Source organism: Macaca nemestrina, chromosome 7 (assembly GCF_043159975.1).
Source record: "Macaca nemestrina isolate mMacNem1 chromosome 7, mMacNem.hap1, whole genome shotgun sequence".
NCBI classification, from domain to species: domain Eukaryota; kingdom Metazoa; phylum Chordata; class Mammalia; order Primates; family Cercopithecidae; genus Macaca; species Macaca nemestrina.
The window spans coordinates 171,304,632-171,330,558 of NC_092131.1; the positions used below are offsets into that span (position 1 = coordinate 171,304,632).

Sequence of the window (25,927 nt, forward strand, 5' to 3'; positions counted from 1 at the left end):
ACCCCTGGGTCAGCAGTTTTACTTAGAAGCCTTTAACTGAGGAGATCCTGCAAAACTAAAACAAGCAAGCACAACGTCCCCCCAAAACTAAACACAAATAACATCATGGAAGAGGGAAGGTCCACAGTTTGTTTCCTCAGGGAAGTCTTCCAATGTAGCAAAAATAACACTCGTTTGCCAGACGTAGCTGAACCAGAAATTAATAGGAAACATGCAAAAGGGGCTAGAGAAAAAAAATGTTTTAGGTTTCCCTCCAGTGTTTCAAGAAAGCAAATATTCCACTTTGAATGAGCACTGTCCTTTTCCCCTTATGGTGCAAAAGGGAAGGCCAACACTTCCCATTTCCTAAAGGGGTTGTGGTAACTGTTCTGCGAATGGATCAGGATTCATGAGAAAGGCAGATCGTGGTTGGGAAAACTGGCATGAAATATGTGGGGCTCAGACTATTCCGGGCTAATACTTTAGTATTCAATGGAATCACAGAAACAGATGTTTGCTCTTTTGCAAACAGCGTTCCCATCAATTATCTTCTTTTATTCTTACAAGGACTGAGAGGTTGTGAATTCCTTCCATTCCCTCAGATTAGGAAGTTGTGGCTCCGTCTGAATAACTCAGCCACATTCACACAGTTGGAGAGGTCTGGAGCATGGGGGGTTATAGGGGCCACCTGGCTCTCCAATTCCTATCTCAACTTGGTCACGACTGACCCAGTTTTTACAATATCATAACGAGCTGTGATAACATTTTCATGGAAACTGTAGTATCTTGACTCCAATTTAAATATCTTTATTCTAATTTTCTAATTTTGTCCCAGCGAAGCTACAGTCGCCGTGATATAGGAAAGGTTGGCCTACACAGGTTAAAAATGAACAGTGTGGAAATGTTAAGATAAACATAGATTTATTTTCAAGAATATATAAGATAAAATAGAAATTAACTAATGACTAATGAAATGTTATAAAACAGAAGTCCTTTTAAGCCTACCTTTCAATAACATATAATATTATTAAAATATTAATTGCACGTAAATTCTCTTTAAAAACTGCCAGAGAGAGAATATGAGAAACAAAGAGTTAATTTTCCTAAAATGCAAAGGCCTCTCACAAATCAATGAGGAAAAGGGAAAGAAATCAATAAAATAACAAAGGATCTGAACTGGGAGTATAAGGAGAAATTGACATATTACAATCATAGTAAATAAGTAAGTAACACACCTTACTTAGCAATGAATTTGAAAAAAAATTACAGGGAATTTCTATACAAGGAATAAAATTTGAAATTAATTATAGTAGTATAACAACAATAAAAGTCTGTATCTGGGAAATTTGAAATACACTTCTAAATAACTCTTGGATTGAAAAGGAAATAATAAATGCCTTAGAAAAAATGACAATGAAAGTTCTGCTTATCCAAACCTGTAGAATATCATGAAACAATGCTCAGAACAATTTATACCTTTAATGCATTTATAGGAATACAGATGGAAAATGAGTGAATTTTCCTTTCAAACTGAGTTAGCAGAAACAAACAATAACAGTAGGGGAAGTATATGGAAGAAACGAATACAAATAAAAGCAGACATTAATAAAATAGAAACAGAAAAAGAAAGTTGCTTGATAAAGCAAAAATACCAATAAAATAAGTAGCAAAGAAAGCTTAAGAAAAAAAGAGAGGAGATATAAATTTTGTTAAAAAATGGCACAAGAGGCTGGGCGGGTGGCTGTTGCCTGTAATCCCAGTACTTTGGGAGGCCAAGATGGGTGGATCACCTGAGATCAGGAGTTTGAGACCAGCCTGACCAATATGGTGAAGCCCCATCTCTACTAAAAATACAAAAATTATCCTGGTGTGGTGGCATGCACCTGCAGTCCCAGCTACTCGGGAGGCTGAGACAGGAGAAATGCTTGAACCCGGGAGGCTAAGGTTGCTTGAACCCGGGAGGTTAATGAGCCAAGATTGTGCCATTCCACTCCAGCCTGGGTAACAGAGTGAGACCCCCTACTCAAAAAAAAAAAAAAAATTGGCACAAGAAATGACACATAACTGAAGATACTGAGGAGACTGAAAAAAACTAGAATACTATGTAGAAGTTTATTCCAGGGAACTTGAAAGTCTAGATGAAATAAATCATTTTAGGAAACTATAAATGACCAAAATTGACTCTAGAAAATAAAAAGTCTGAATGCACTTATATGTATAATAGCTATTATGAAGTAGCGAAAGACACACTTCTAAGAAATAGGACTGGACCCGGAAATTTTACAGGTAAGTCCACCAAACCTTCATGGAACAAATAAACCCTGACATGGAGAGTCTGAGAGAACAGAAGACCACAGAAAGCTCATAACCCTTCCAGGAGCACCGTGTTAAAGCTCAGTCTTACCTGTCAACACAGAATGAAAACCGTCTACACTGAATCCATGAAGAATCGGGATGCTATTTAGCTCATAAATTTATTTGAAAAGAATGTTTCCAAGAGTCAATCCTAATATTCCACAATATGGCATTTCTTCCATTCATTTAAATATTTTTAGGTCTGGGACATTGTTCTTAAGGTTGCTAGTAAAGGTAATTTCTGGTACTTTTGTCCTATTGTGAGGGAACTTTAGTTGATTTTCCTGGATTTTCTAACTCCCCCCAAATGTTTTTGCTGATAATAATTTCTCCCTTTCTTGGGTATTCTTTTTTTTTTTAGCATTTATTTTTCCTTGTTCAATTTCCAGAACACTTTTGGAGACCAGTGGGGATAATGATGCTGACAATATTGGGCGTGCTTGTCTTGTTCTTGATTTTCATGGACATGACTTCAGGGCTGCACTGCTCATCATACATTTCCCTTGCTCTAAGATATACATGTATTTTAATCATACCAAGAAAGCATTTTATCATTCTATTGTGAGAAAACTATATATTTTTTAACTAAGTAAGGAGTATGTTTTACATGTGTTTCACATTCATCAGCACCTACTGAGAAATGGTCATGTCATACTTTTCTTCTGTGACTTATCGATATGATGCAATATATTGAAGACCAGCATTGCATTATATTTGCATTGTTGGATGACTCTAATTGCTTGTTTAGGACTTTGAAAATAGTGTATTGAATTCTTTTTGGTGTTATTTATGGTTTTTTACATATATACGTGGTGTTATTCTCTAGTTTTTTTGTTTGTTTGTTTGCTTAATCTTTGCTTTTGAAACTGTGGTTTTGTTAGTTCTGGAAATGAATTGTGCAGCTTTTACCCCCATTAAAGAAAATGTATATATGGTCCTTTTATATAATTTGACTAAGACATCTAGGTAAATTTTGGTGAGTAGTATCATATATTCACAAATACAGAACTTAAAGGGCTATGTCTATTTGACCAAGATATTACAAAACTTTTGAAAACAAATTCTACTTACTTCCATTCCCAGAAGTTTAAGAGCTTTAGGCTGCATGGTGAAAGAGGAAGAAAAAAGTCAATTTACTCAGATAACTAATGTTAGTAGTACATTAGCAGTATTGTTGCTAGTGGACATAGGAATTGATTAAAAAGCACTTTGTATCATTAACAATTAATGATAATGTCCAAGGAAAAGAAGTGCTTTAATATGGAAACTCTTCTATCAGCAGAAGTTAATTGAGAAGAAAGCTCAGCAGACACATGGCCCTTATTCCAGGTAGAAGCAGAGAAGTTCCCTAACAGACATCAAAGAGCTGTGGGGCTGTAAGGGGGGCGTGAAGAGAGGGCATCATGAAAGATCGGACATTTGAGTTGAACTTTTGATAAGGGTGGGAAAGGCACTGATAGCGGGGAAAGACGTGGCAGGCACACATCTTTGATTTGATCACAGGATTGGATTTTGGTGCAGGTACATGGTCTCCCATGTGGGTGAGGGCCAGCTGGCGGAGGGCCTTGGCTACTGTGATAATGAGTTTGGCTACAATTCTCCAGGCAGTGAGGAGCTCTGGGAGGTTTGAAGCAGGGAATGCAGGCATGTCCCTTCCTTTGGAAGATTATGGCAGGTACAGTGGTGGGATGGTAGAATAGGCTGGAGCGGGCAGACAGGAGGAAGTCTGCTGTGGACAGAGAAGGAGGGCAGATGCACTGGGTGGGCAGGGCGGCCCATGCTCAGGGCAGCTGGGGAACGCTGTGACTCGGGCCTGAGAGCCCTGTAGGAGGCAGGACCGCTGTGCCGGGGACAGGGCGAATGGCTTGGCTCTGCACCGGCCAAGTTGCTGAAAAGCAAGCAAGGAATCACATGGCACTCACAAACCACAGAACACTACACAAACACTGAGTTCTACCCTTTTTGGTCCAAACAAGTTGTTGTAAAGAGTCCGAAAGTTTTTCCGGGTGTAGTTGCAGCGGTAGGCTCCTCCCATGAGGTACTCCAGCACGAGCCCGATGTCTATGAGGCTGATGTGGTAATCCGGTGGAAGGTTGCTCTGTAAGAGAAGTCTGGTTTCAGGCCCTGTGAGGATGCGTTCTCAGTGTGGACTTCATCACGCGTCTCGCGGGTAAGTGGCCATCCTGGCCCCCACTTGGGAGTTCATGTAATAGGTGGGTGGGGGATTAAATAATATTCAGACTGGGGAAAGCCTCTATCCCTTGATAACAAGGTGGCAGAAAGGGCCAAGAACAGCGGCTGCAATCAACAGGACACAGAATGACTTGAGGAACCTCCTGCCGGTGCTTCTGGAAAGAACCACAGGCAGTGGGTGAGAGATCTCAAAAGAGGGACAGAATGAAAGGCTGCATGGACAGTCAGTGGTGCTCAGGTCAGCGGCCGGCCACCCCCTTCCCCACCCCAGCCAGTGGCTGCCCTGGCCTTGCGCTGGCATCAACTTGTATGTAATCCAGCTGTCACCGAGAGTGTCCCTACCATGGATTCAGATGAACGTGCAACTTAAAAAAGATTATCCTTTGCTTTCTTAGTTTTAAATAGACTCTTTATGAAAGAAGGAATTCAATATCTCCTGTGCCTGAAATAATAATACATTTTGAAAATTTAAAACTTGCTCTTAAGAAATCTTTTTGTGAAAGATGCCAATAGGTAAGAATTATAAAACAGTAGACTGACCTTTTTCACATCCCTCACCAGCAGATGAAGTGTGTTTGGTGGACCCAGTCTCTGAAAGAGAAGCATTCATGTGTGTGAAATATTTTTCTTGACCAGGTGCAGTGGCTCACGCCTGTAGTCCCAGCACTTTGGGAGGCCAAGGCGGGCGGATCACTTGAGGTCACGAGTTTGAGACCAGCCTGGCCAACATGGTGAAACCCCATCTCCACTAAAAATACAAAAATTAGCTGGGCGTGGCGCCTGTAACCCCAGCTACTAGGGAGGCTGAGGTGGGAGGATCACTTGAACTCGGGAGGCAGAGGTTGCAGTGAGCTAAGATTGCACCACTATACTCCAGCCTAGGTGACAGAGTGAGACCTCGTCTAAGAATAAATAAATAAATAAATACGTTTTTTTTCTTGAACTCTTCGAGTAAAATCCTGCCCTACTCTATATAATTAATGAAATGTCAGAGCTGGAGTGTAACCCACACCAGCCTTTTTCTTTTACAAAACAGAACTGGTCATGGTTAAAAAGTATCCAACACGTTTCAAAAGTTGTGAAATATTTTCTGTTGCGTTTTTTTAAAGAGTATCTTAAGGTACACAACATAGTGTTAATAATTCACCAAGTTGGCCAGGATCAGTGGCTCACACTTATTATCCCAGCACTTTGGGAGGCTGAGGGAGGTGGATCACTTGAGGCTAGGAGTTCGAGACCAACCTGGGCAACATGTTGAAACCCTATCTCTACAAAAATTACAAAAATTAGCTAGGTGTGGTGGTGTGCACCTGTAGTCCCAGATACTCAGGAGGCTGGGGTAGGAGGATGGCTTGAGCCTAGGAGGTTGAGGCTGCAGTGAGCTGAGATCATGTCACTGCACCCCAGCCTGGGCAACAACAGAGACCCTGTCTCAGAACAAAAAAAAAAAAAGAAAATTGCCAAGGTTTAGCAAGCAGCTGCTGAGGACCATTTCTGCTACTTAAAATCTTATAATAGGGAAGCAAATATAAATTCTCAAAACTGATATTGTAATAATGTAAGCCAAGGGAATTTCACTCAAACCCTTCCAGCAGAGCTCCTGGGTGTGAAACTTAGCTCTATGTTTTGCCCCCAAAACCTCATCAAATGCGAGGGTCCCAAGGAACAATTGACTTCACACCCTTGGTGACATTTCACTCTGCTAATGGCTTGGGGAGCTAGATTCCCTCTTTGTAGCAACAAGTACTCGGACACCAACCTCAAATGCGGGACAAGAGTTAATACTGCCCGAGAAAGGAGTGACTGTCGAGGCATGGCAGGAGGTGGTAAGAATGTGAACACAGGCTGTGGCCAGCAGCAGGTGAGAAGTAGCCGCCTGACATTAAATATGGACCTCCCAGATGAAGGAGGTCAGATGAGCACATTTATGTACAACATGCACCAGTGACAAACACATTCGGGTGACTGCCTCCTCCTTCCCTCCCTTTTTCTAGAGCACTCACTGTGTTATACAGCTCCTCCAGCCTCGGAATGGTCAGAAAGTGTTGCATGTTCACTCCGTTTTCAATCAGGAGCTTCACAAAGTCTACACGATCTAAGACTAAAGCATCCAGCATTGCTTGCTCCAAAGCATTCACCTGCAGGGACCAAGGGCCAGGAGCCCGTGAGTGGCCTCTCAGAGACACTGGGGAGAGGGGCGACTAGAAACACAGAGGAAAGGGTATTCCGAACCCCAGATCCCAGAGCACTCCAACATGGTATTCTTTGCTCTTTATCTTGGGTAAACACTCCCCATCTCCCCTCTCCTTTCTTCTCAGTTTGGCCTCTACATGTTCCATCCATGTTTGTAAATTATTTTTTCCTTCTAAAAATAAATTGAAGAGGATTCAAAATCTCAGCCCTCCCGGCATCGGCCTGCCCAGTCCCCACCATTTGTTTCCTTAACTGAGAAGTTCTGCCAGGGTGAGCTATGTGGGCAGGCAGCATGACCAGGGTGCCGTGCGGGTGAGTGGCTGTGACGAGGGCAGGCACACGTCACCACAGAGGTCTGGTCCCCTGTCTTGCCTGTGTCCTGGTGGCAGCAAGACAAAGAACTGCCGTGCAATGTGTGACTCCAGCCTCCCCACACAAACTGCTGTTACCCCACACACCCAATCATGGGCTCTGTCTGTCAAAAAAGGGCTTTTTGCATGAATTGCATTTATTTGATGACAACTGATTTGTTTGCTGTATATTCATGCATCAAGCATTGGGATGTCTGCCAGGCAGAGAACCACTAGTGAGCAGGGTGACTCAGGGCCCCTCTCTGGGTGGCATCATTCTCCCCAAAGCAGGAACATTTGGTGTTTTGGACAATTGACAGGATCATCTCAGTGAATGTGCTGTTGTAGTTTGAAATGCTGACACTACCCAGTCAAGCCTTTACCCATCCCTCCTGTGATCAGGGCCTTGGGTGGGGCTGAAGCAAGGGCAAGAACCATCGCTTCCCCTGGGGAAGCGTGAGGCCAAGCTCGTGATCTCTGTGACCTTCCACATACCCAGTTCAGCAGCTCTATCTTCCGGGGATCAGTTTCTTCCTCCGCTTCCTCTTTCACTTTCCCTTTCTTCTTGCCTTTCCCTTTTCCTCTTCCTCCCTTGGTGGTGGCCGTGGCTGGCTTCTTCTCCTTCTCTGTGGCTTTGCTGTCCGTCGGGGATGCCAGGCTTCCCAGGGGCTGCAGTCCACAGCAATCAGAGTTGGGAAAAGGTATTAAGGCTCTCTCTTGTCCCCAGACCAGCTCATTGACCCTCCCACCTCTGTATGTGTACAAATACACACATATGCTCATATGCATACAATACTCATATGTACACCACACATGCTCATATGCATACAATGTACATGTACACACCCACACAGGGCACATATACACCCAGACATATGTACACGTGCACACGGACTCCATCCCACACACCTACACACTCAGTCATCGCAGGCCTGGCTGTCTGAAGAAGGCACTGATACAGTGAACCACTGTTACTCGTGTGCACAAACACACACTTGATGCAGCAGCTTTGCATACTTAAAGTGGCTGACATTTTGATCGACGTGTGCTTTTGCACGAAGGAAAGGGTGCTGAGAGTTCAAAGGCACCAAAGAGATGTGTTTACAGTCATTTAATGATGTGAAAAAGTGATTGTGAAGGGGGTATGAGACAATGGATAGGATGGAGGATGCCTGCCTGGATATAAACATAAACTGGAGCTTATCGGTGGGTAAAGAAGCTCTCCGCATGTCACTGAAATGCATGCAATGTGGTGACAGACTCATTCATCAAGGGGAGTGTGTGCTCTACTCCGGAGAACAGGAGGGAGAGCAGAAGTAGGCCTGGCCCCGTGACCTTATCTCCTGGTAGGGTGGAGAACGTGGGAGTGTGTCCTGGTGCAGACACAGAGCCAGCACCTAAACAACCGGACCCTCCAGCTGGCGTCCTCTCTTGCCAGAACTACCCGCTCCTCCCACCAAACGCTCCTGGTGGGTTGCCTACCTGAGGAGCCTCCATTTCCTCTCTTCCCATCTCTCCTGCACGCAGCCTGCTGCTTCTTCCCTGTCTGTCCTGGGCTCTGGGTTTGGTTGCTGAGAACTGTGCTGGTACCTGCCTCATGGGCATTTCATGCTGGATTCTCAGCACATCTGACTCCACTGCCTGCTTCCTCCTAGAGTCTCTTCCCTTGGCTTCTTGGGCATCACAAGCTCCCAGCTTTCCTCTTCTCTGTCTGGCCACTGCTTCTCAGTGCAGCTTTAAATGTCAAGGTTCCTCTGGGCTCTGTCCTCAGCCTCCTTACTTTCCACTCTGCTCTCTTCCTTGACGATCTCATTGATGCACACACCACCAGTCACCACTGACTGGTACACAACTTCTCCTTTCTGGCTGCGGTCCACCTCTCTCCCCAGAGCTCCTGTTGCCTGCTCAGCATCCTGCTTGCATGTCTCAAAGACATCCAACTCCTTACGTCCCAAACCACACTCAGGACCTCCCCTACAACTCAGTCCTCTTCCAGGGTCCCTTATCTCAGGGAAATGGCACCACAGCGTGCCAGTTGTGCAAACCAGACAACTGGGGAGCACTGTGACATCTCAGTCCCTCCAGTGCCCTCAATGATTCATCCACCCCGTGTGCAGCCATGTTTAATGCTAAATTTTGCTTAATTCTATCTGATTCTTGCCTTCTTCTCTGCCTCTGCTCTAGTCCAAGGCACCCTCTTTCGCCTGAATTATTTCAAAGGCCTATTAACAGGACTCTGCACACTTGCCATGGCACCCACCCAATGCATTTTTCACAGTAAGTCCACAGTGACCTTTAAATGTAAAAATGGAACCAAGTAACTCTCCTGTTTAAAACCCTTAAGTAGGGCTGAGGCAGAGGTTATGTCGGAGGAGGTGTGCGTTTATATAGTTCCTGGTCAACATACAAATATGGATGAAAAAGTGTCTGGGCTGACTCCTCATGCCAATAAAACCATTATGGCCCTGAGTGACAGAGTGACACCACGTCCAACAAATGGTGCTGGGAAAACTGGATAACCACATGTGAAAGACTGGAGCTGGACCCTTACCTTACACCATATACAAATATTAACTCAAAATGGATCAAAGACCTGAACGTAAAATCGAAAACTACTAATATAAAATGTGGCTGGGCATGGTAGTTCATGTCTGTAATTCTAGCGCTTTGGGAGGCTGAGGGGGATAGATCACCTGAGGCCAGAAATTTGAGACCAGCCTGGCCAACATGGCGAAACCCTGTCTACCAAAAATCCAACAATTAGCTGGATGTGGTGGCGGGTGCCTGTAATTCCAGCTACTTGGGAGGCTGAGACAGGAGAATTGTTTGAACCTGGGAGGCAGAGGTTGCAGTGGGTGAGATTGTGCCATTGCACTCCAGCCTGAGTGACAAGAGTGAAACTCAATTTCAAAAAATAATTAATTAAATTAAAATGCTTAGAAGTAAACATAGGGCAAAAGTATCACTATATTGGATTTGGGAATTCAGTTCTTGAATATGACACCAAAGGTACAGGCACAAACGGAAAAATTATTAATAACAAATCTGATCGACTTCATGAAAATTTAAAAGTTTTATGCAGCAGAAGATACCATTAAAAGAGGAAAGGCAGCCACAGAATAGAAGAATATGTTTGCACATCATATATATAAGGGGTTCATATCCAGAATATATAGAGAACTCCTAAAATTCAACAACAAGAAAACTCACCCTGATTCAAAAATAGGCAAGAGACTTGAATAGACATTTCTGCAAAGAAGATGCATAAATGGGCAATAAACACATACAAAAGTGCCCAATATCACTAACCATTAGGGAAATACAAATCAAAACCATCTGAGATACTACCTCCCACCCATTAAGATGGCTATTATATTTTTCTTTTTTTTTTTTTGAGACAGAGTCTGTCTCTTGTTGCCCAGGCTGGAGTGCAGTGGCGCAATCTTGGCTCACTGCAACGTCTGCCTTCTGGGTTCAAGTGATTCTCCTGCCTCAGCCTCCTGAGTAGCTGGGACTACAGGTGTGCACCACCACTCCCGGCTAATTTTTCTTTTTTTGTATTTTTAGTAGAGAAGGGGTTTCGCCATGTTGGCCAGGCTGGTCTCCAACTCCTGACCTCAGGTGATCCACCTGCCTCGGCCTCCCAAAGTGCTGGGATTACAGGTATGAGCCACCGTGCCCAGCCAAGATGGCTATTATCTAGACAACAGAAAATGACAAATGTTTGTGAAAATGTGGACCAAGCAGAACCCTGTGCACTGTGGGTAGAAATGTAAAATGGTGCAACTGCTATGGGAGAAGTTTGGTGATTCCTCAAAAAATTAAAAATAGAATTACTGGGTGACCCAATGATTTCACTTCTTGGCATATACCCAAAAGAACTGAAAGCAAGTCTCAAAGAAGAATTTGTACACCTACATACATAGCAGCATTATTCTAAAACATGGGAGCAACCCAAGTGTCCACTGATGGATGCTTGGATAAGCAAAATGTGGTCTATCCATACAATGGAATATTATTCAGCCTTAAAAGGAGGGAAATTCTGACACATGCTACAACACAGATGAACTTTGAGACATTGTTCTGAGTGAAACGAGCCAGTCACAAAAGGACAAATACTATATGATTCCACTTATAGGAGGTACTGACAGTAGTCATATTCATGACAACAGAAAGTAGAATGGTGGCTGCCAGTAGCCATAGGGGAGGGCAAGATGGGGAATTATTGTTTGATGGGCATAGAGTATCAATTTTGCAAGAAAAAAAAGCTCTTGAGATGAATGTTGCTAAGGATTTTCCTTCAAAAATTGTTAGTCCAAAGTTTTTATGATTCAATGTAAATAAATAAATTGCCTTTTGTTCCTTGTATGTATCAAACATCTCTCCTTTTCTCTCTCTTCATTATGTTTTTTGTTTGTTTATTTATTTGCTTGTTTTTTGAGATGGAGTTTTGCTCTGTCACCCAGGCTGAGGGCAGAGGCACGCTCTCAGCTCACTGCAACCTCTGGCTCCCAGGTTCAAGCAGTTCTGCTGCCTCAGCCTCCCGAGTAGCTGGGATTACAAGCCTGCAGCATCACATCCTTTTTTGTATTTTTAGTAGAGATAGGGTTTCACCATGTTGGCCAGGCTTGTCTCGAACTCCTGACCTCAGGTGATCCACCCACCTTAGTCTTCCAAAGTGCTGGGATTACTGGAGTGAGCCACTGTGCCTGGCCTCTTTGTTATGTTTAAAAGTATGTTTTAAGAATAAATTTTTTTTTTGCAAAGCTTTTATTTTAATTAATTGTTTTAATTAACAAATGACAAATTGTATCTATGGTATACATGATGCGTAAATATATGTATACATTGTGGAACGATGAAATCAAGCTAATTAACATATCCATCACCTCACATACTTATCATTTTTATTATGAGAACATTTAAAATCTACTCTTTTAGCAATTTTCAAGTGCACTATACGTTATCATTAATTTTAGGCACTATGTTGTACAATAGGTCTCCAGAATTTATTCTTCTTAACTGAAACTTTGTACTTTTTAATCAAAATCTCCCAATCACTCACATCCTCGCTTCTGATAACCACCATTATATTCTCATACAGCTTTTATTTTTTGCATGCAATAATAGAAAATATAGATAGAAGAATTTTGACTAGTAATATATAGCAAATCAGACCTAAGATTGATTTACTGTGTTGGAATTTGAGATGGAGTCTCACTCTGTCCCCCAGGCTGGAGTGCAGTGGTGCGATCTCAGCTTACCGCAAGCACCGCCTCCCAGGTTCACACCATTCTCCTGCCTCAGCCTCCCAAGTAGCTGGGACTACAGGTGCCCACCACCACGCCTGGCTAATTTTTTGTATTTTTAGTAGAGATGGGGTTTCACTGTGTTAGCCAGGATGGTCTTGATCTCCTGACCTCGTGATCCGCTGGCCTCGGCCTCTCAAAGTGCTGGGATTACAGGCATGAGCCACCGCACCCGGCCACTGTGTTGGAATTCTTATGTCCTCCCAACACAAGTTTTCTACTATATGAAGAACTCTAGATAGACTATAGATTCACAGGCACATAGTTTCTTGAGTGCTTCAACTATTAAAAGAAGACTTCAGAGACCTTATATCCCACTGTAGGGAGACAGAGAAGGACTTTTGGCTCCAGGTTGCAGCCTGAGCACATGTTTGCTGTCTTCCCTCCCTCCCCAAAAACTATTTAAATGACAGCAGAGGACTATAAAAAAGAAAAATCTATTTCAGGGAGAAGAGGTGGGCCAGAAAGTTTTTAACAAATTTCTGGAAGCGTTGAAGGACCAGTTAAAACTATGGAGAGGAAGTCAAAGCCCAAAATGTGCAATGTGGAGGTTGCCATTGAGGTGAGATCAGATTTTCCAAGATACAAAGAAGAGGGCAGGTGGTGGGCAGAAGGCATGGTGACTGGAAGATGGCCTACAGAGCAGGAGGCCACTCATCCCCTCCCAGACTCCAGGCTGCCACTGTGGTGGATACAGAGCAAGCAACTGCATTCCTGGGCTTCACTCCTAGGAAACACTGGGAGGATGTCTGCTAAAGAACAGGGAGGCCCAGAGCCCATCAGCCCTCTCCAGTCCGCACTCAGCAAAGCAGGGAGGTTCAGGTGACACTCTCCTTCCTAAGCAGGGAATTCCTGGGCAGTCCTCCCAGGGAGGAGAAAAACCTCTTGGCAAAATGGGTTTCCATACTAATTAAGCAGTTCTATCCCTCGTTCTGTAGTGTGATGAACAGCCAAAGATCTAGAGCATTTGAGAAAATCAACAGCATAACAGAAAAACCCAAAATGAACAAAAAGAACAGCTGACCAGGGAGAAAATAGAGATAATCTAGGGAACAGAAGAGAACTTCGAAAAGTCTCATTCATATCCTTACATGCTGCATCTGTGAGATGAAAATAGGCTAATAAGAAAATAAAATTGTTAAGAAAATAACAGCTACAAACTTGTTGAAGTCGTTGAAGTGAGAAATGATGATGCTTTGAACTAGGATGGTAATGGGAGAGCTAGGGAAAAGTAAACATATATAAGTAATACTGAAAAGATTAAATGGCAGGATTAGGTGACAGATTAGATTTGAGAAGCAAGCCTGGAAGTCAAAATCATTCATAGGTTTCTGGCTTGGGCAATGGGAACTTGTCAAGAGAGGAAGGAGGAGTATACAGTGCATTTCCTCATTTAACAAAATGGGAATCTGAAGTGGACAAAACAAGTAGATGGTTCCACGTACTCTTTACCATCATAAAGGTGACCAATCTAAGAATTAAACAGGACTGGATGCAGTGGCTCACGCCTGTAATCACTTTGGGAGGCCAAGGCGGGTGGATCACTTGAGGTCAGGAGTTTGAGACCAGCCTGGCCAACATGATGAAACCCTGTCTCCACTAAAAATGCAAAAAGGTTTAGCTGGGCATGGTGGGTGCCTGTAGTCCCAGATACTTGGGAGGCTGAGGCAGGAGAATCACTTGAACCCAGGATGTGGAGGCTGTAGTGAACTGAGATCACACCACTGCACTCCATCCTGGGCGACAGAGTGAGACTCCATTTCAAAAAAGAAATAGAATTAAATAGGCAACTATCAAATCCAGGAGGAACAGGGGCAGTGGAAGCAGAGTGAGCAATCCATTTCCTTCTATTACCAAGTGGAGAACTGATGGATCCACCTACACGTGATCAATCAATAAAGAGTGGTAAAACATGTTATGGCAATGTGTGGAGGCAACTTTCAGGAGACCTAAACACAGAGACAGTTAAATGCTTTGGGAGGCAATTAAATGCTTTGGGAGACCTAAACACAGAGGCAGTTAAATGCTTTGGGAGACCTAAACACAGAGGCAGTTAAATAAAATGCATTTACGCAGCAATATGCCAGGGATGTTTTGAGAAATGGTTTTGTATTTTTCTTTTTTATGTTTTAGAGATGGGATCTCACTCTCTCACCCAGGCTGCAGTGCAGTTGTACAGTCATAGATCACTGTAACCTCAAATTCCTAGGCTCAGGCAATCCTCCTGCCTCAGCCTCCAAAGTAGCTGGGAGTACAGGCATGCACTCCCATGCCTGGCTAATTTTTTTTATTTTTTGTAGAGATGGGGTCTCACTATGTTGACCAGGTTGGACTTGAACTCCTGGCCTCGAGCATTCCTCCTGAATTGGCCTCCCAAAGTGCTGGAATTACAGGTGTGAGCCACCGTGCCTGGCCAAGAAATGTGATTTTTAAAACCAACATAAATCCTCTAGATATTCCTACTACCTTTCATAAGCAGCAGAGCCCTTTTTGCAAACACAAATTTATCCTGACTCCTAACCTATAAAATGGATCAAAGAAGCTGCTTTGACTGAAGGAGGAGTAGGCCTGGAGTCCTTTATCATGCAGACTTACGTGTGTTCACACACACACACACATGCTTAACTCTATGTCATGCACACACATTAGTACTCCTCAACACCTCACACACACTGCTCATCCCATATCACACACACACAATACCCTCCCAATGACACCCACATGCACACATATACACTATACCACGCATGCCCACACACATTACTCACCTACACATAATCATACCACATACAGGCACACCACATATCACATGCACACAGACACCCTATACACACGCACACATACACACACACACACAGAGTTCTCTAGGCCTCCAGGGTTTCATGGAACATAGTTTGAAAAATCATTGCCCTGGATGGAAGCATTGTGTTTAATTTTAATAAGCTATTTTATTTCTTCTTCTTTTTCTTTAAAAAGGTAAAAACCCACTTTCACCAGCAACGATAAAATATTTGGTGATTAATTTCTTCAGGAGTACTGGTTTGAATGTGGAATTGGTGCCAGTAGCTCTTACTTCTTGTTGGTTCTTTAAAGTTAAACAGTAACATCTTCTAATGATCCTAATAGATTACATATCCTGTCATCAGAAACCCCACATCATTTCCTGAGTTCCATGTCACAAGGGAAAACATACTCATGTGTCACTTGTACAAAGTCATGATCAATGATATGAATGGAAAAAAACAGTTTCACCGGCCAGTGGGGCCCGAAGACAAAGATCTGGCTTCGTGCTATGTCCACGCGATTCCAAGCCAGTGCCAAGCTCAGCTGATCTGGAGCAGATGCATTTGTTCCTGGAAAGGCAAAAAACCGGAATGATTTTTCACTCCTCACCTGGACTGCCAGGGTTTGGCAGGTGCTGGGTGGTGAGCACAGGCTTCCCCTGGGCTGCTGGCCTAGAACTAAGCATTGCTGCCTTTGCTCTCGCCCTGAATAGACCACAAAGGCACCAAGCTGAAAGAGCTTCCCGGGAGGAAGGTGGAGGCAGCCTCTTCCATGCCAGCTGTGCATGGTCTTCTTGGGAGGGACAGAAGAGGAACCTAATGACTTGGGGCCCCTGGAGATGATCTCCAGGAAGGCTGGAACCCTGGGACTGCCAGGCAGCCAGCCTGACAGTGACCCCTCCTCTCTTTCTGTCCTCCCTGCCCCCTCATGGCACCGGGATAACCGAGAGGCAGGGAGGAAGTGTGCATTGCAGAGCAGACTCCCCCGGCCATGAAAGCCGGCCTGAAGCCTGTCATTAGAGCCGAGACGGGGAAATTGGACGGAACACTGTGGAATGTAGTGATTGCAAAGGAATCCATCTCATGTTTACACTCTAGGAGCTGAAGCCCTCAGTGAACCAGCTACAAATAGAAACGGTTCTGACCTCGGCCCATGATGGGTCCAGGAGCACCCACAGACCTCCGCCCCACAGAAACCTGTAGCCAGCCTCGTCATTCTGCCGTGGCTTCCCGCTGAGACCGCTCAAGCAGCCTGGCTGGCTCAGGGTCTAGCACCAGCAGACATAATCCACGGGAGGCCGGGAGGGAAGGATTGCCAGCCAGGCCAACATCAAAGGGACAGGAGTCCCCATTTCCCGAGAGCTCACCTTTCAGCAGGGCAGTTAAAATTGCCATCTCGATGTCCTGCTGGCCCTCAGAACCCATTCTGAACACAGTGACCTGAAAATGTGAAAAGACCGAGTTAAAGCCAAGTTGAAAACAAGAGGGAGACATGGGGTGTTGTTACAAAATGACCACAGAGACTGACGCATAATAAAATGATCCTGACACTAAACAGTTCCAAATCAAGTGCTGTTGATTTCTTTTCTTTTTTTTTTTTTTTTTGAGATGGAGTTTCGCTCTTGTTGCCCAGGCTGGAGTGCAATGGCGCAATCTTGGGTCACTGCAAACTCCACCTCCCGGGTTCAAGCGATTCTCCTACCTCAGCCTCCTGAGTAGCTGGGATTACAGGTGCACGCCACCATGCCTGGCTAATTTTCTTGGTATTTTTAGTAGAGATGGGGTTTCGCCATGTTGGCCAGGCTGATCTCAAACTCCTGACCTCAGGAGATCTGCCTGCCTCAGCCTCCCAAAGTACTGGGATTACAGGTGTGAGCCACCGTGCCCGGCTGATTTCCGGAAGTTGCAGCATTGCTCTAGGGTGCCTGCCTGCATACTGATTGTATTATTTTCCCCATCCGTTCTGGCACCCTCGAGAGGAGGGAGCTGCACTCCAAACTCTCAGTCGCCATCGGAGATGCACTAATCAGACAGGAGATATTTGTAGGAAATGTGTGGCTTAGAATTTTGGAGTCCCTCTTCTGTGCACGACAAGAGGGCCTATTCTTTGTAAATGCAACGGAAGAGGGAAGGAATGGGAAATAAAATAACACAACTTTGCAAACATGCCTGACAGGGTGGTATGTGGCCCTTTTCCTCAAGACTATGAATCTGAGTAATCTTATGAGCCTCGAAGGATGTTGTGTGATGTCACGCCCCACTTGCTAAGGTTCGAAAGCACTAGGGGCCCTCCCCTGTATGGGCTTTTTTAGCTTCTGTCATGTGGACACAGCCGCCAATTTGGTATGCATTTGTACTGTCTCTCGGAAAAGGCCGGACTAAAATACGAACAAGCCTGTCATGCACACATGGGCAGAATTAGAAAAGGAAACATAATTCTCTCCACAGAGCTTGTTTGGAAATAAATTCAAGACACTTACGAGTTCTTTCTTCTTCATGCACTCCATTATAATTGCCAACAGCTGATGTGATTGTGCCTTATTGTAATTAAATGTTTTCTGAATGGTAACTAGAAGTTGCTCCCTGAGGGACTCATTTATTATTCTGTTCAAAGAAAATGCAAGAGAACAAAACAAGGCAAGTTAAATCTCTATATGAATGCATCAGACATCTCTCTGTTTTGATTTGAGACTTTGCTGTGGGAGGATATCCTGACACAGGAGACAAAAAGTGACCGTCGTCAAACACCGTATTCTCACTTGTCTTAAATTCCAGCTTTGTTGCAAACTTTCTAAGGGAAAATGAAGTTGGAAATGAGGGAGAGAGAATTCCACCAGGAACACCCTGCCTCTGACGGTTCCCCTGGATGCTGACCTCAGGAAATGGGAGAGGAGATCTAGCAAATCTTCCTGATTTAAACATGTTTGGAATGTCTACGCAGACCACTTTAGATTTGCTCCTTGGCCCAACAAAGAGGCAGTTACGAACCCGCCCTTCCTCACGCGTCAGAAATCCTACCCGCCTTCTTCACAGTACTTGTGCGCAAAGGACAGGATGTCCGAGGCGCGTCCGCTGCCATCACAAATCACCACGGGGACAGGAGGCTCTTCTCGCAGGTATTCCAAGACGATGGACACCACGTTAGGGCCCCCCTCCACCACGAGGCCCACAAGGGGCACGCCCTGCCCCAGTCCTGCAACACAAACCACATTCACCGGTACCACCTGTGCCCTGCATTGTCTGCACGGTCGTTTTAACTCCTGAAGTATAGGGAAGAGTAAAAACATTACGACTCAGGGGTGCTCCATCTGGCTGGAAGGAACTCAGGGACATGACAGCAATTTTCTTTTTCTTTTCTTTGTTCTTTGTTCTTTTTCTGGTTTTTTGTTTGTTTGTTTGTTTGTTTGTTTTGAGACAGAATCTCACTCTGTCCTCCAAGCTGGAGTGCAGTGGCATGATCATGGCTCTCTGCAGCCTCAACCTCTCACAGCTCAGTCAATCCTCCCACCTCAGCCTCCTGAGTAGCTGGGACTACAGGCACATGCCACCACACCCGGCTAATTTTTGTATTTTTGGTAGAGATGTAGTCTCACCATGTTGCCCAGGCTGGTCTCAAACACCTGAGCTCAAGTGATCCACCTGCCTCAGCCTTCCAAATTGCTAGAATTACAGGTGTGAGCCACTGCGCCCAGCCCGATTTTCATTCTTGCATTCTGTCACATATGATGGCCTCACTGGGAAAACCAGGACCTCAAAATCTGAAACTTTCTGACTCCCATATGGCTAAACTCCTGAATAACCCACTCACCCGATGTTCGGGCTACCTCAAGGTGACCACTGAGAAATATTGGAAGATATTCCTTGCTGGAAAAATACCTCCCTGGCTGTCCTAGCCCATGGTCTGAAATTCCTACCCTGATGGCTGTCCCTGAAGAATGAGATGATGAAAGGGGACCAGCCAGGGAAATTGCAGTTCAATCCCTGGCCTCTTCTTTATGACATCTCACCAAATCACCAAGAGCCTTAGACAGCCATTTGTAAAAGGTGAACAATCACAGTGCCTCCTTTACCTCCTGCAGGTGTAAAAATATCAGTACGTGTGTTTGGCTGCCAAATAATTTTGTAAATGTTATAGCATACAAATGCGGTACACTGTTCTTGTTGACGTTTCCATCTTCAGTGGCTGGAATAAAGCGCTGATCTTGGACGCAGCCACATGGACCACTAGTAGCCCATCAGTTAATGACCTATTCCCAGAGTCCTCCCTCTGTCTCTATCAGTTAACAGGACTCTTCAAGAACACAGTGGGCACCGACTAACTTTTGGTGGCAGAGTCTGCGGGGATGGCTCTGGGAAGCAGGAGGTGGCAGGAAGATTCCAGGAAGCTGGGATTCTGGAATGAGAAGGAAATGGGAGTGGAGGCACACTTGCCTACTTCCCAATTTTACACCACACTAGCCATGACAGACCACACTCTGAGCCTGTTTCACCAGCTGTCCATTAGTTGTGGTGGGAATTAGTTGATCAACATTAACTAAAGGCAAGTGGAAGTGTCGTTGGTCTCAGCTCTGAAGGGCTTCAGATAAAATCTGCCAGCATTTGTTATGAGAAGATTGGAGAATTTCAAATGAGTCATTTCAGAGTCTCTAATTTGCTTCCATGAGGCGTTTCTACAGTCAGGGACTCTTACATATGTTGAATGGCTCTGCTGTGTCCATCAGAGTAATTACGGTTAAGTTCATTTCAGCAGACATGCATTGAGGGTCTGCTTTGTGCCAAGCCCTGACCAGGAGATATTTGGAAAAATGAACTAAGATATCCTAGACTCTGCCTTTGAGATTTCCAACCCAAGCAAGGCTCAGTATTCTCAATCTTTAGGAATATGGTGGCCAAATCACCTTATTTTCGAGCAACAGAGTAGAACAGGTTCTTCTTGACTTAGGCTGGGGTCCTCGAAGCTCTGTGCTGTGGGAAGTGACAACTGAGCACCCCTTTGCTGTCCCTGCCCTGCTCAGAGCCCTAGGCGAAGGATGACAAAGGGAAGCCCACAAGTCACATGGCCAGTGAAGTGGGGTGTTGTAAAAACTTACAAGTCCAGAAAAATTAGAGATGTGAGAACAAAAAAAATTTAGTCATCAACCAATGTATTCATCAAGATCTGACTCTTGGAAATCTACAACTTTTCCTAGTAGGCCATCCCCGTTCTACCCACTCTGCAGTATCACAGTCCCATACATGATGCTTCCCAATGACCATTCGCCAGGACTAGATGGTCTCCCACAAAAATCTTGCCAGTAATGGGAAAAACAAACTACTCTTTCAGATCGTTTAACAATTGACGTTAAGAATTGCCGGAGAATAAACATGCTCCAAGAGATTATACCAGTTATTGTAATTCTAACCAGTTGTTATCATTGTTTCATCTGGTTGAGGTTTGTGTCTTTCTCTCTAGTTCGACCTCAGCTTTCGTCTGACAGTGACAGCTCCCCCTCAGGACCAGCAAGGATGATGCCCCTTCAGGAGCAGACGGCTCCTGCAGCCCTCTCCAGATATGTCCCCACCTAGCCATCTTAGTCTACATGAGAGGCCCAGAGTTACAGAGATATTTAATGATCACATAATACTTATCAGCAAATAGAAGGAATCATACTAAATCTTTGAGAAATTGTTTTCCTGTTCAAACATTTAAAAAATAACAACTAATTACAGGGAACAAGAACCACTGGGCAACAGGGTGGGCAAGGCCATCACCATGGCAAGCACTGAGGGTTGTTTTGTGCTAACTCATGAACCTGGGGCAAAGCATCCCCACGTAGCCCAGTGTATGTGATTTGGTAGGTGGCTAAGGTAAGGCATCTAGGTGAGTCATTTTCTGTTGACCTAACAAGAAGCAAGGTTAATCTTCTAATCCCCTTGGGCAATCTCCTTCTCAGCCTTGTTTCCTCTGTGATGGCATCAGCCCAGGAGGAGTGCATGCCTTTGCCAGCACTTACTTGTGTTGATCTTCTGCAGGGAGATGTGTTTTTCCAGCAGCCTTCGCAGCTTCACCTCGGCGCCATACTTGCCCAGGGTGCCATTGTCAGCCAGGATGAAGTGGGTGTGGGAGTTGTTGAGCACAGAGAGCTTACTTAGAGGGTTGGACATGGTCTGGTACACTCTTGTTACCTGACAAAGGGCACAGCGCAAATCAGACCTGCAGGACTTGGATGTTAAGACAAACAAGGGAAGCAAGCACAATACATATGTGTGGAGTGACTGCACTGAAACCTATTCTTACCTCTCTACCCTGCCTGTTGAAGGTTTTATTTTTGCCAATTGTTACATTAAAATAGAAAGAAAGTTAATTGTTTTAGATAATGACAACCTAGCAATTGCACTCCTGGCATTTATCATAGAGAAATAAACCTATGTTAACCTCAAATCCTGCACAGAAATGTTTTTGGCTATTTCACTTGTAACAGCCAAACTGTTCTTCAACAGACAAATGATTAAAGAAACTGGTGCATCCATACCATGGGATGCCATCCAGCAGCAAAAAGGAATGAAGACCGATACATATGGCAACCTGGACGCATGTTCAGAGAACTGTGTGGAGTGAAAAAAAAAAGCCAGTCCCCAAAGGTTACATTACTGTATGATCCCATTTACTGAACCTTCTTGAAATGGGGGTGGGGGGGTGGGCAGATTAGTGGTTTCCAGGGGTTAAAGAAGAGGTGGGGGTAGGAAGAAATGAGGTATATACATATGAAAGGGCAACAGGAGGGATCCTCGTGTTGATGGAAACATTCTGCACCTTGACCGTATCAATGACAGTATCTGGGTTGTGATCTTGCATTATGGTTTTGCAAGATGTTACCACTGGAAAAATGGGAAAGGCCGCAAGGGAGCTCTCTTATTATTCTTACAACTGCATCTGAATCTACAGTTGCCTCAAAATCAATCATTAATTTTAAACAATTGCCAACATTCGCAGAGAAAACACTTACATCCTTTCCAACCAGGTCTTCCTTATTCTCCACGATGCCCCATGGAGCAATTCCTATAGCACAAACCCGGCCTCTGGACTTGGAGGAGTGGTCTTTCAAGGCATCCCCTACGTGGCTGATGACACCTGTGAGCAGCCATCAGTCATGTTTTAGGCTCTTCAACTTCCCAGCATATTATCATTCATGAAATTTAGGGACACTTGCCCTCAGTCCCTACATTCCCTAGAGATCAGGGGTGAGACACACTCATCTTTATCATTAAAACAAAGTACACTGAAAGTCTGAGCTCATGATAACTAGCAGTCTTGCATTAGCTCTAGAAATGGGAAAACAAAAACAGAAACCAAAGCAACTGTGCAGGGATTTCCTTTACAGATGTCTAAGGCCTGAAGTTGGAAATAACCGGAGTCTTTTTGGCATTCCTGGGCTCCCTTCCGTGAAAATTGAGAGCCAGACTCCCTGGTATATTCCTTAATGTCTTTGTCCTCAGTTTCCTTTCCTGTAACAGGAAACGGATTGTCAAGAGGTCTAATGAAGATGATGCTTGTATAGGGCTCAGTTCAAGGAACATTGCATGTCATGGTGACCCAGAGATGTTCACCATTATGACAATCATTATTAGGCCGGGCGCGGTGGCTCAAGCCTGTAATCCCAGCACTTTGGGAGGCCGAGACGGGCGGATCACGAGGTCAGGAGATCGAGACCATCCTGGCTAACACGGTGAAACCCCGTCTCTACTAAAAATACAAAAAAATAAGCCGGGCGAGGTGGTGGGCGCCTGTAGTCCCAGCTGCTCGGGAGGCTGAGGCAGGAGAATTGCGCGAACCCGGGAGGCGGAGCTTGCAGTGAGCGGAGATCTGGCCACTGCACTCCAGCCTGGGCGACAGAGTGAGACTCCGTCTCAAACAAACAAACAAACAAACAAACAAACAAACAAAAAAAGACAATCATTATTGTACTTGCTGTTTTTTTTTTTTTGTTTTAAAGAGTCATACCAAAGTAAAAACCACAAGCTACGGAATAAAGACTTCACTTTTCTCATAAATATGATCAGGATGCAATATGTTTTGTTGTCCTTAGTTATTAAGAAGCTCTTTGGGGACCCAATGAGTTCTGGGTGGTACATTGACTATCGGGAGGGAAAGGGCCTGCTCTTACCTGTGCTGACTCCCCCGGTGAAGATCCAGGCCCCGGTGGTCATGGCAGCCTTGATCAGACCTTTCCCAAAGACTTGTTTCAGCTTGGGCTGCATCTCAAAGTTCTGGAGGCCTCCATGCACAGATATTAAGAGCTTGGGGAGTTCCAGCTGCCAATCTTTCACCATGAGGTGGAGTAGTGAGTCTGGCTTGGTGTCATAGGATACACGGATATACTGTGAAAGAGTGTGTGGCACTCAGCCTCTGTTCTTGGTTTTGCCTCTCGTGTCAAAGGGGAGTGAGGCTATTGCTCTTGTCCCAGCAAGAACTGCCTGGCTTGTCTCTCCCTCAGGGCCCTGGAGCCCTCTGTGTGAGTCTGTGGCCAAGTGACTGAAGGGAACTTTGGAGAGGATTGTCAGGTTTAGCAAATGCAAATAAAAGATGCCTGGTGCTATGGTCTGAATGTTTGTATTCCCCTAAAATTCACGTGGAAACCTAATTTCCAATGCAATAGTGTTAAGAGGTGGGATGTTAGAAGGTGATTAGGTCACGAGCATAGATCCCTCATGAGTGGGACCAGTGTCCTTATAAAAGAGGACTCAGGGCCGGGCATGGTGGCTTACGCCTGTAATCCCAGCACTCTGGGAAGCCGAGGCAGGTGGATCACTTGAGGTCAGGGGTTCAAGACCAGCCTGACCAACATGTTGAAACCCCATCTTTACTAAAAAAATACAAAATTAGCCAGGTGTGGTGGTGCACACCTGTAATCCTAGCTACTTCGGAAGCTGAGGCAGGAGAATCACTTGAACCCGGGAGGCAGATGTTGCGGTGAGCCAAGATTGCACATTGCACTCCAGCCTGGGCAACAAGATTGAAACTCCATCTCAAAAAAAAAAAAAAAAAAAAAAAAAGAGGACTCAGAGAACTTGTTCTCTGCTTCTGCCATGTGAGGACACAGCAAGAAGGTGCCAGCTATGAAGCAGAGGATGGACCCTCACCAGACACCAAATCTGCTGGCACCTTGATCTTGGGCCTCCCAGACTCTAGAAATGTGAGCAATAAATTTCTGCTGTTTATAAATTACCCAGCCTAAGGCAATTTGTTATAGCAGCCAAACAGACCCAGACACCCAGTTAAATTTGAATTTTAGAGGAACAATGAAAAATGTTTCAGTGCAACATTTTTATTAAATGCAATAAATCATGCAATATTTGGGACATACTTGTACTGAAAATTTATCCATGATATGTCTGAAATTCAAATATAGCTGGGTGTCCTATATTTTATCTGGCAATCCTAACCTTGGAGGAATAGGTTCCAAAGCTGGCTTAGCTAGAACAGTGGCCCAAGAAGTTGGATGAGGATGTTGTTGAGTAAATGGGACAGGCGATCATGGGCCCACATGTGAACCTGACCTTCTGTTCGAAGTGAGGAGGAGGTTAATAATGCTCAGATGCCTTGTCTTCTATGAACTGCTTCTTTGTGTCTGGGCTAATATGTAGGGAGCCAGTTCAGAAGACTGTATATTGCAGCATTTGGAACGCAACTAAATTTTATTTTAACGATGATGTTGGGCCAGTGAAATAAAATGAAATTGCAAAAAGGTTGTGACTGGGCATGTAGGAGTGTAATTCAGAGTGAGCTAGAACGGATCACAGAGCTGAAGCCTCCCCCACTCTGGCAGGGCTCACTGGAAGGGCAGAGGGCACTCCCTGTTTACATGCAAATGTGAGGGACCTTGATCCTTCTCGGGCCAGCTGAGTGCAGGCCCAGGGAAGCTGTGGACAGACCTCGGAGGAAAATATTTCCAAAGACTCTCAACACATCTAAGGGGGCTGCAGGTCCACAGTTATTAGAAAAAGGAATTTGTCTTTCATTACTGAAGATGGAGCAATGGAGTGTGTTTGCAGGGTTGGGCCAGAGCCTGGTTTGTGGATTCAGAGGTTCGGTATGGATTTACGGGACACTAGATGTTCTTTACAATGGTGTCCAGTTTCCAAGCCTTATGGCTAAAAGCCATATGCACAGATAAATCTCTTGGCTTTTCAACGAAATATCTAGGAAGATTGAGCCACAGCTATGAAGGAGACCAGGTATCTGCAGTTTGGGACTGGGAGACTGGCCGCCAATGAAAGCTGTGATCCTAGTGGCACCATGTCTGAATGCCTTTCTCACCATGGCTTTATTGGAGTATCCGCCACCCTGGAATTCAAGAACTCCATAGGAATCTGTTGGGTAGCTCTGGGTGTGCTTGGCAACAGACCATTTCTCAGGCTGAGTCTCCACCTGTTTGTTTTCCTCTTCATTTTTGCTGGGTGTTGCACTTGGCAGAGGGGGGATATGCTGGTTGGTGAACTGGCCACAGCAACACCTGAAAACAAAGGCAAAGCAGGGTCTTTCTACAACAATCTCCCCCTTTCCCCTTCATTAGCAAAGATGAATTAACCTCAACAGGTGAGTTGGGCCCAAACAGGAGCCTACTAACACTTCAGTAAGCCAGCTTTATTAGGGACAGAAATGCCCCATCTGATGGCCTTTTCCAGATAATCAGTGCACATCTCTTTATATGCCAGTTGATTTTAGACACATTGGATAGTTGCTCTTTCTTTCTGAAAATATTTTAACTTTTTGATGTCTTGATAA

The 25,927-nt window shown here is 44.7% G+C and overlaps 1 protein-coding gene across 2 annotated transcripts in view; it reads right to left on the reverse strand.

Annotated features, from left to right (window-relative positions):
• LOC105497518 (transient receptor potential cation channel subfamily M member 1) overlaps positions 1-25,571 on the reverse strand; it is a 66,291-nt gene extending 40,720 nt beyond the window's left edge. The window contains exons 1-13 of one of the 2 annotated variants that reach the window (XM_011768669.3): positions 25,460-25,571; positions 23,307-23,520; positions 22,149-22,273; positions 21,156-21,327; positions 18,181-18,355; positions 17,643-17,766; positions 16,530-16,602; positions 15,632-15,732; positions 7,566-7,739; positions 6,531-6,665; positions 5,068-5,118; positions 4,292-4,432; positions 3,406-3,435 (exon numbers count right to left, since the gene is read on the reverse strand). In XM_011768669.3, coding sequence (XP_011766971.2) covers positions 3,406-3,435; positions 4,292-4,432; positions 5,068-5,118; positions 6,531-6,665; positions 7,566-7,739; positions 15,632-15,732; positions 16,530-16,602; positions 17,643-17,766; positions 18,181-18,355; positions 21,156-21,327; positions 22,149-22,273; positions 23,307-23,520; positions 25,460-25,462 — 1,518 coding nt within the window. In that variant the 5' untranslated portion in view covers positions 25,463-25,571. The remainder of the gene's footprint in view (positions 1-3,405; positions 3,436-4,291; positions 4,433-5,067; positions 5,119-6,530; positions 6,666-7,565; positions 7,740-15,631; positions 15,733-16,529; positions 16,603-17,642; positions 17,767-18,180; positions 18,356-21,155; positions 21,328-22,148; positions 22,274-23,306; positions 23,521-25,459) is intronic. The other variant, XM_071067237.1, reaches the window with a different exon arrangement.
• Positions 25,572-25,927: the final 356 nt, after the last annotated feature.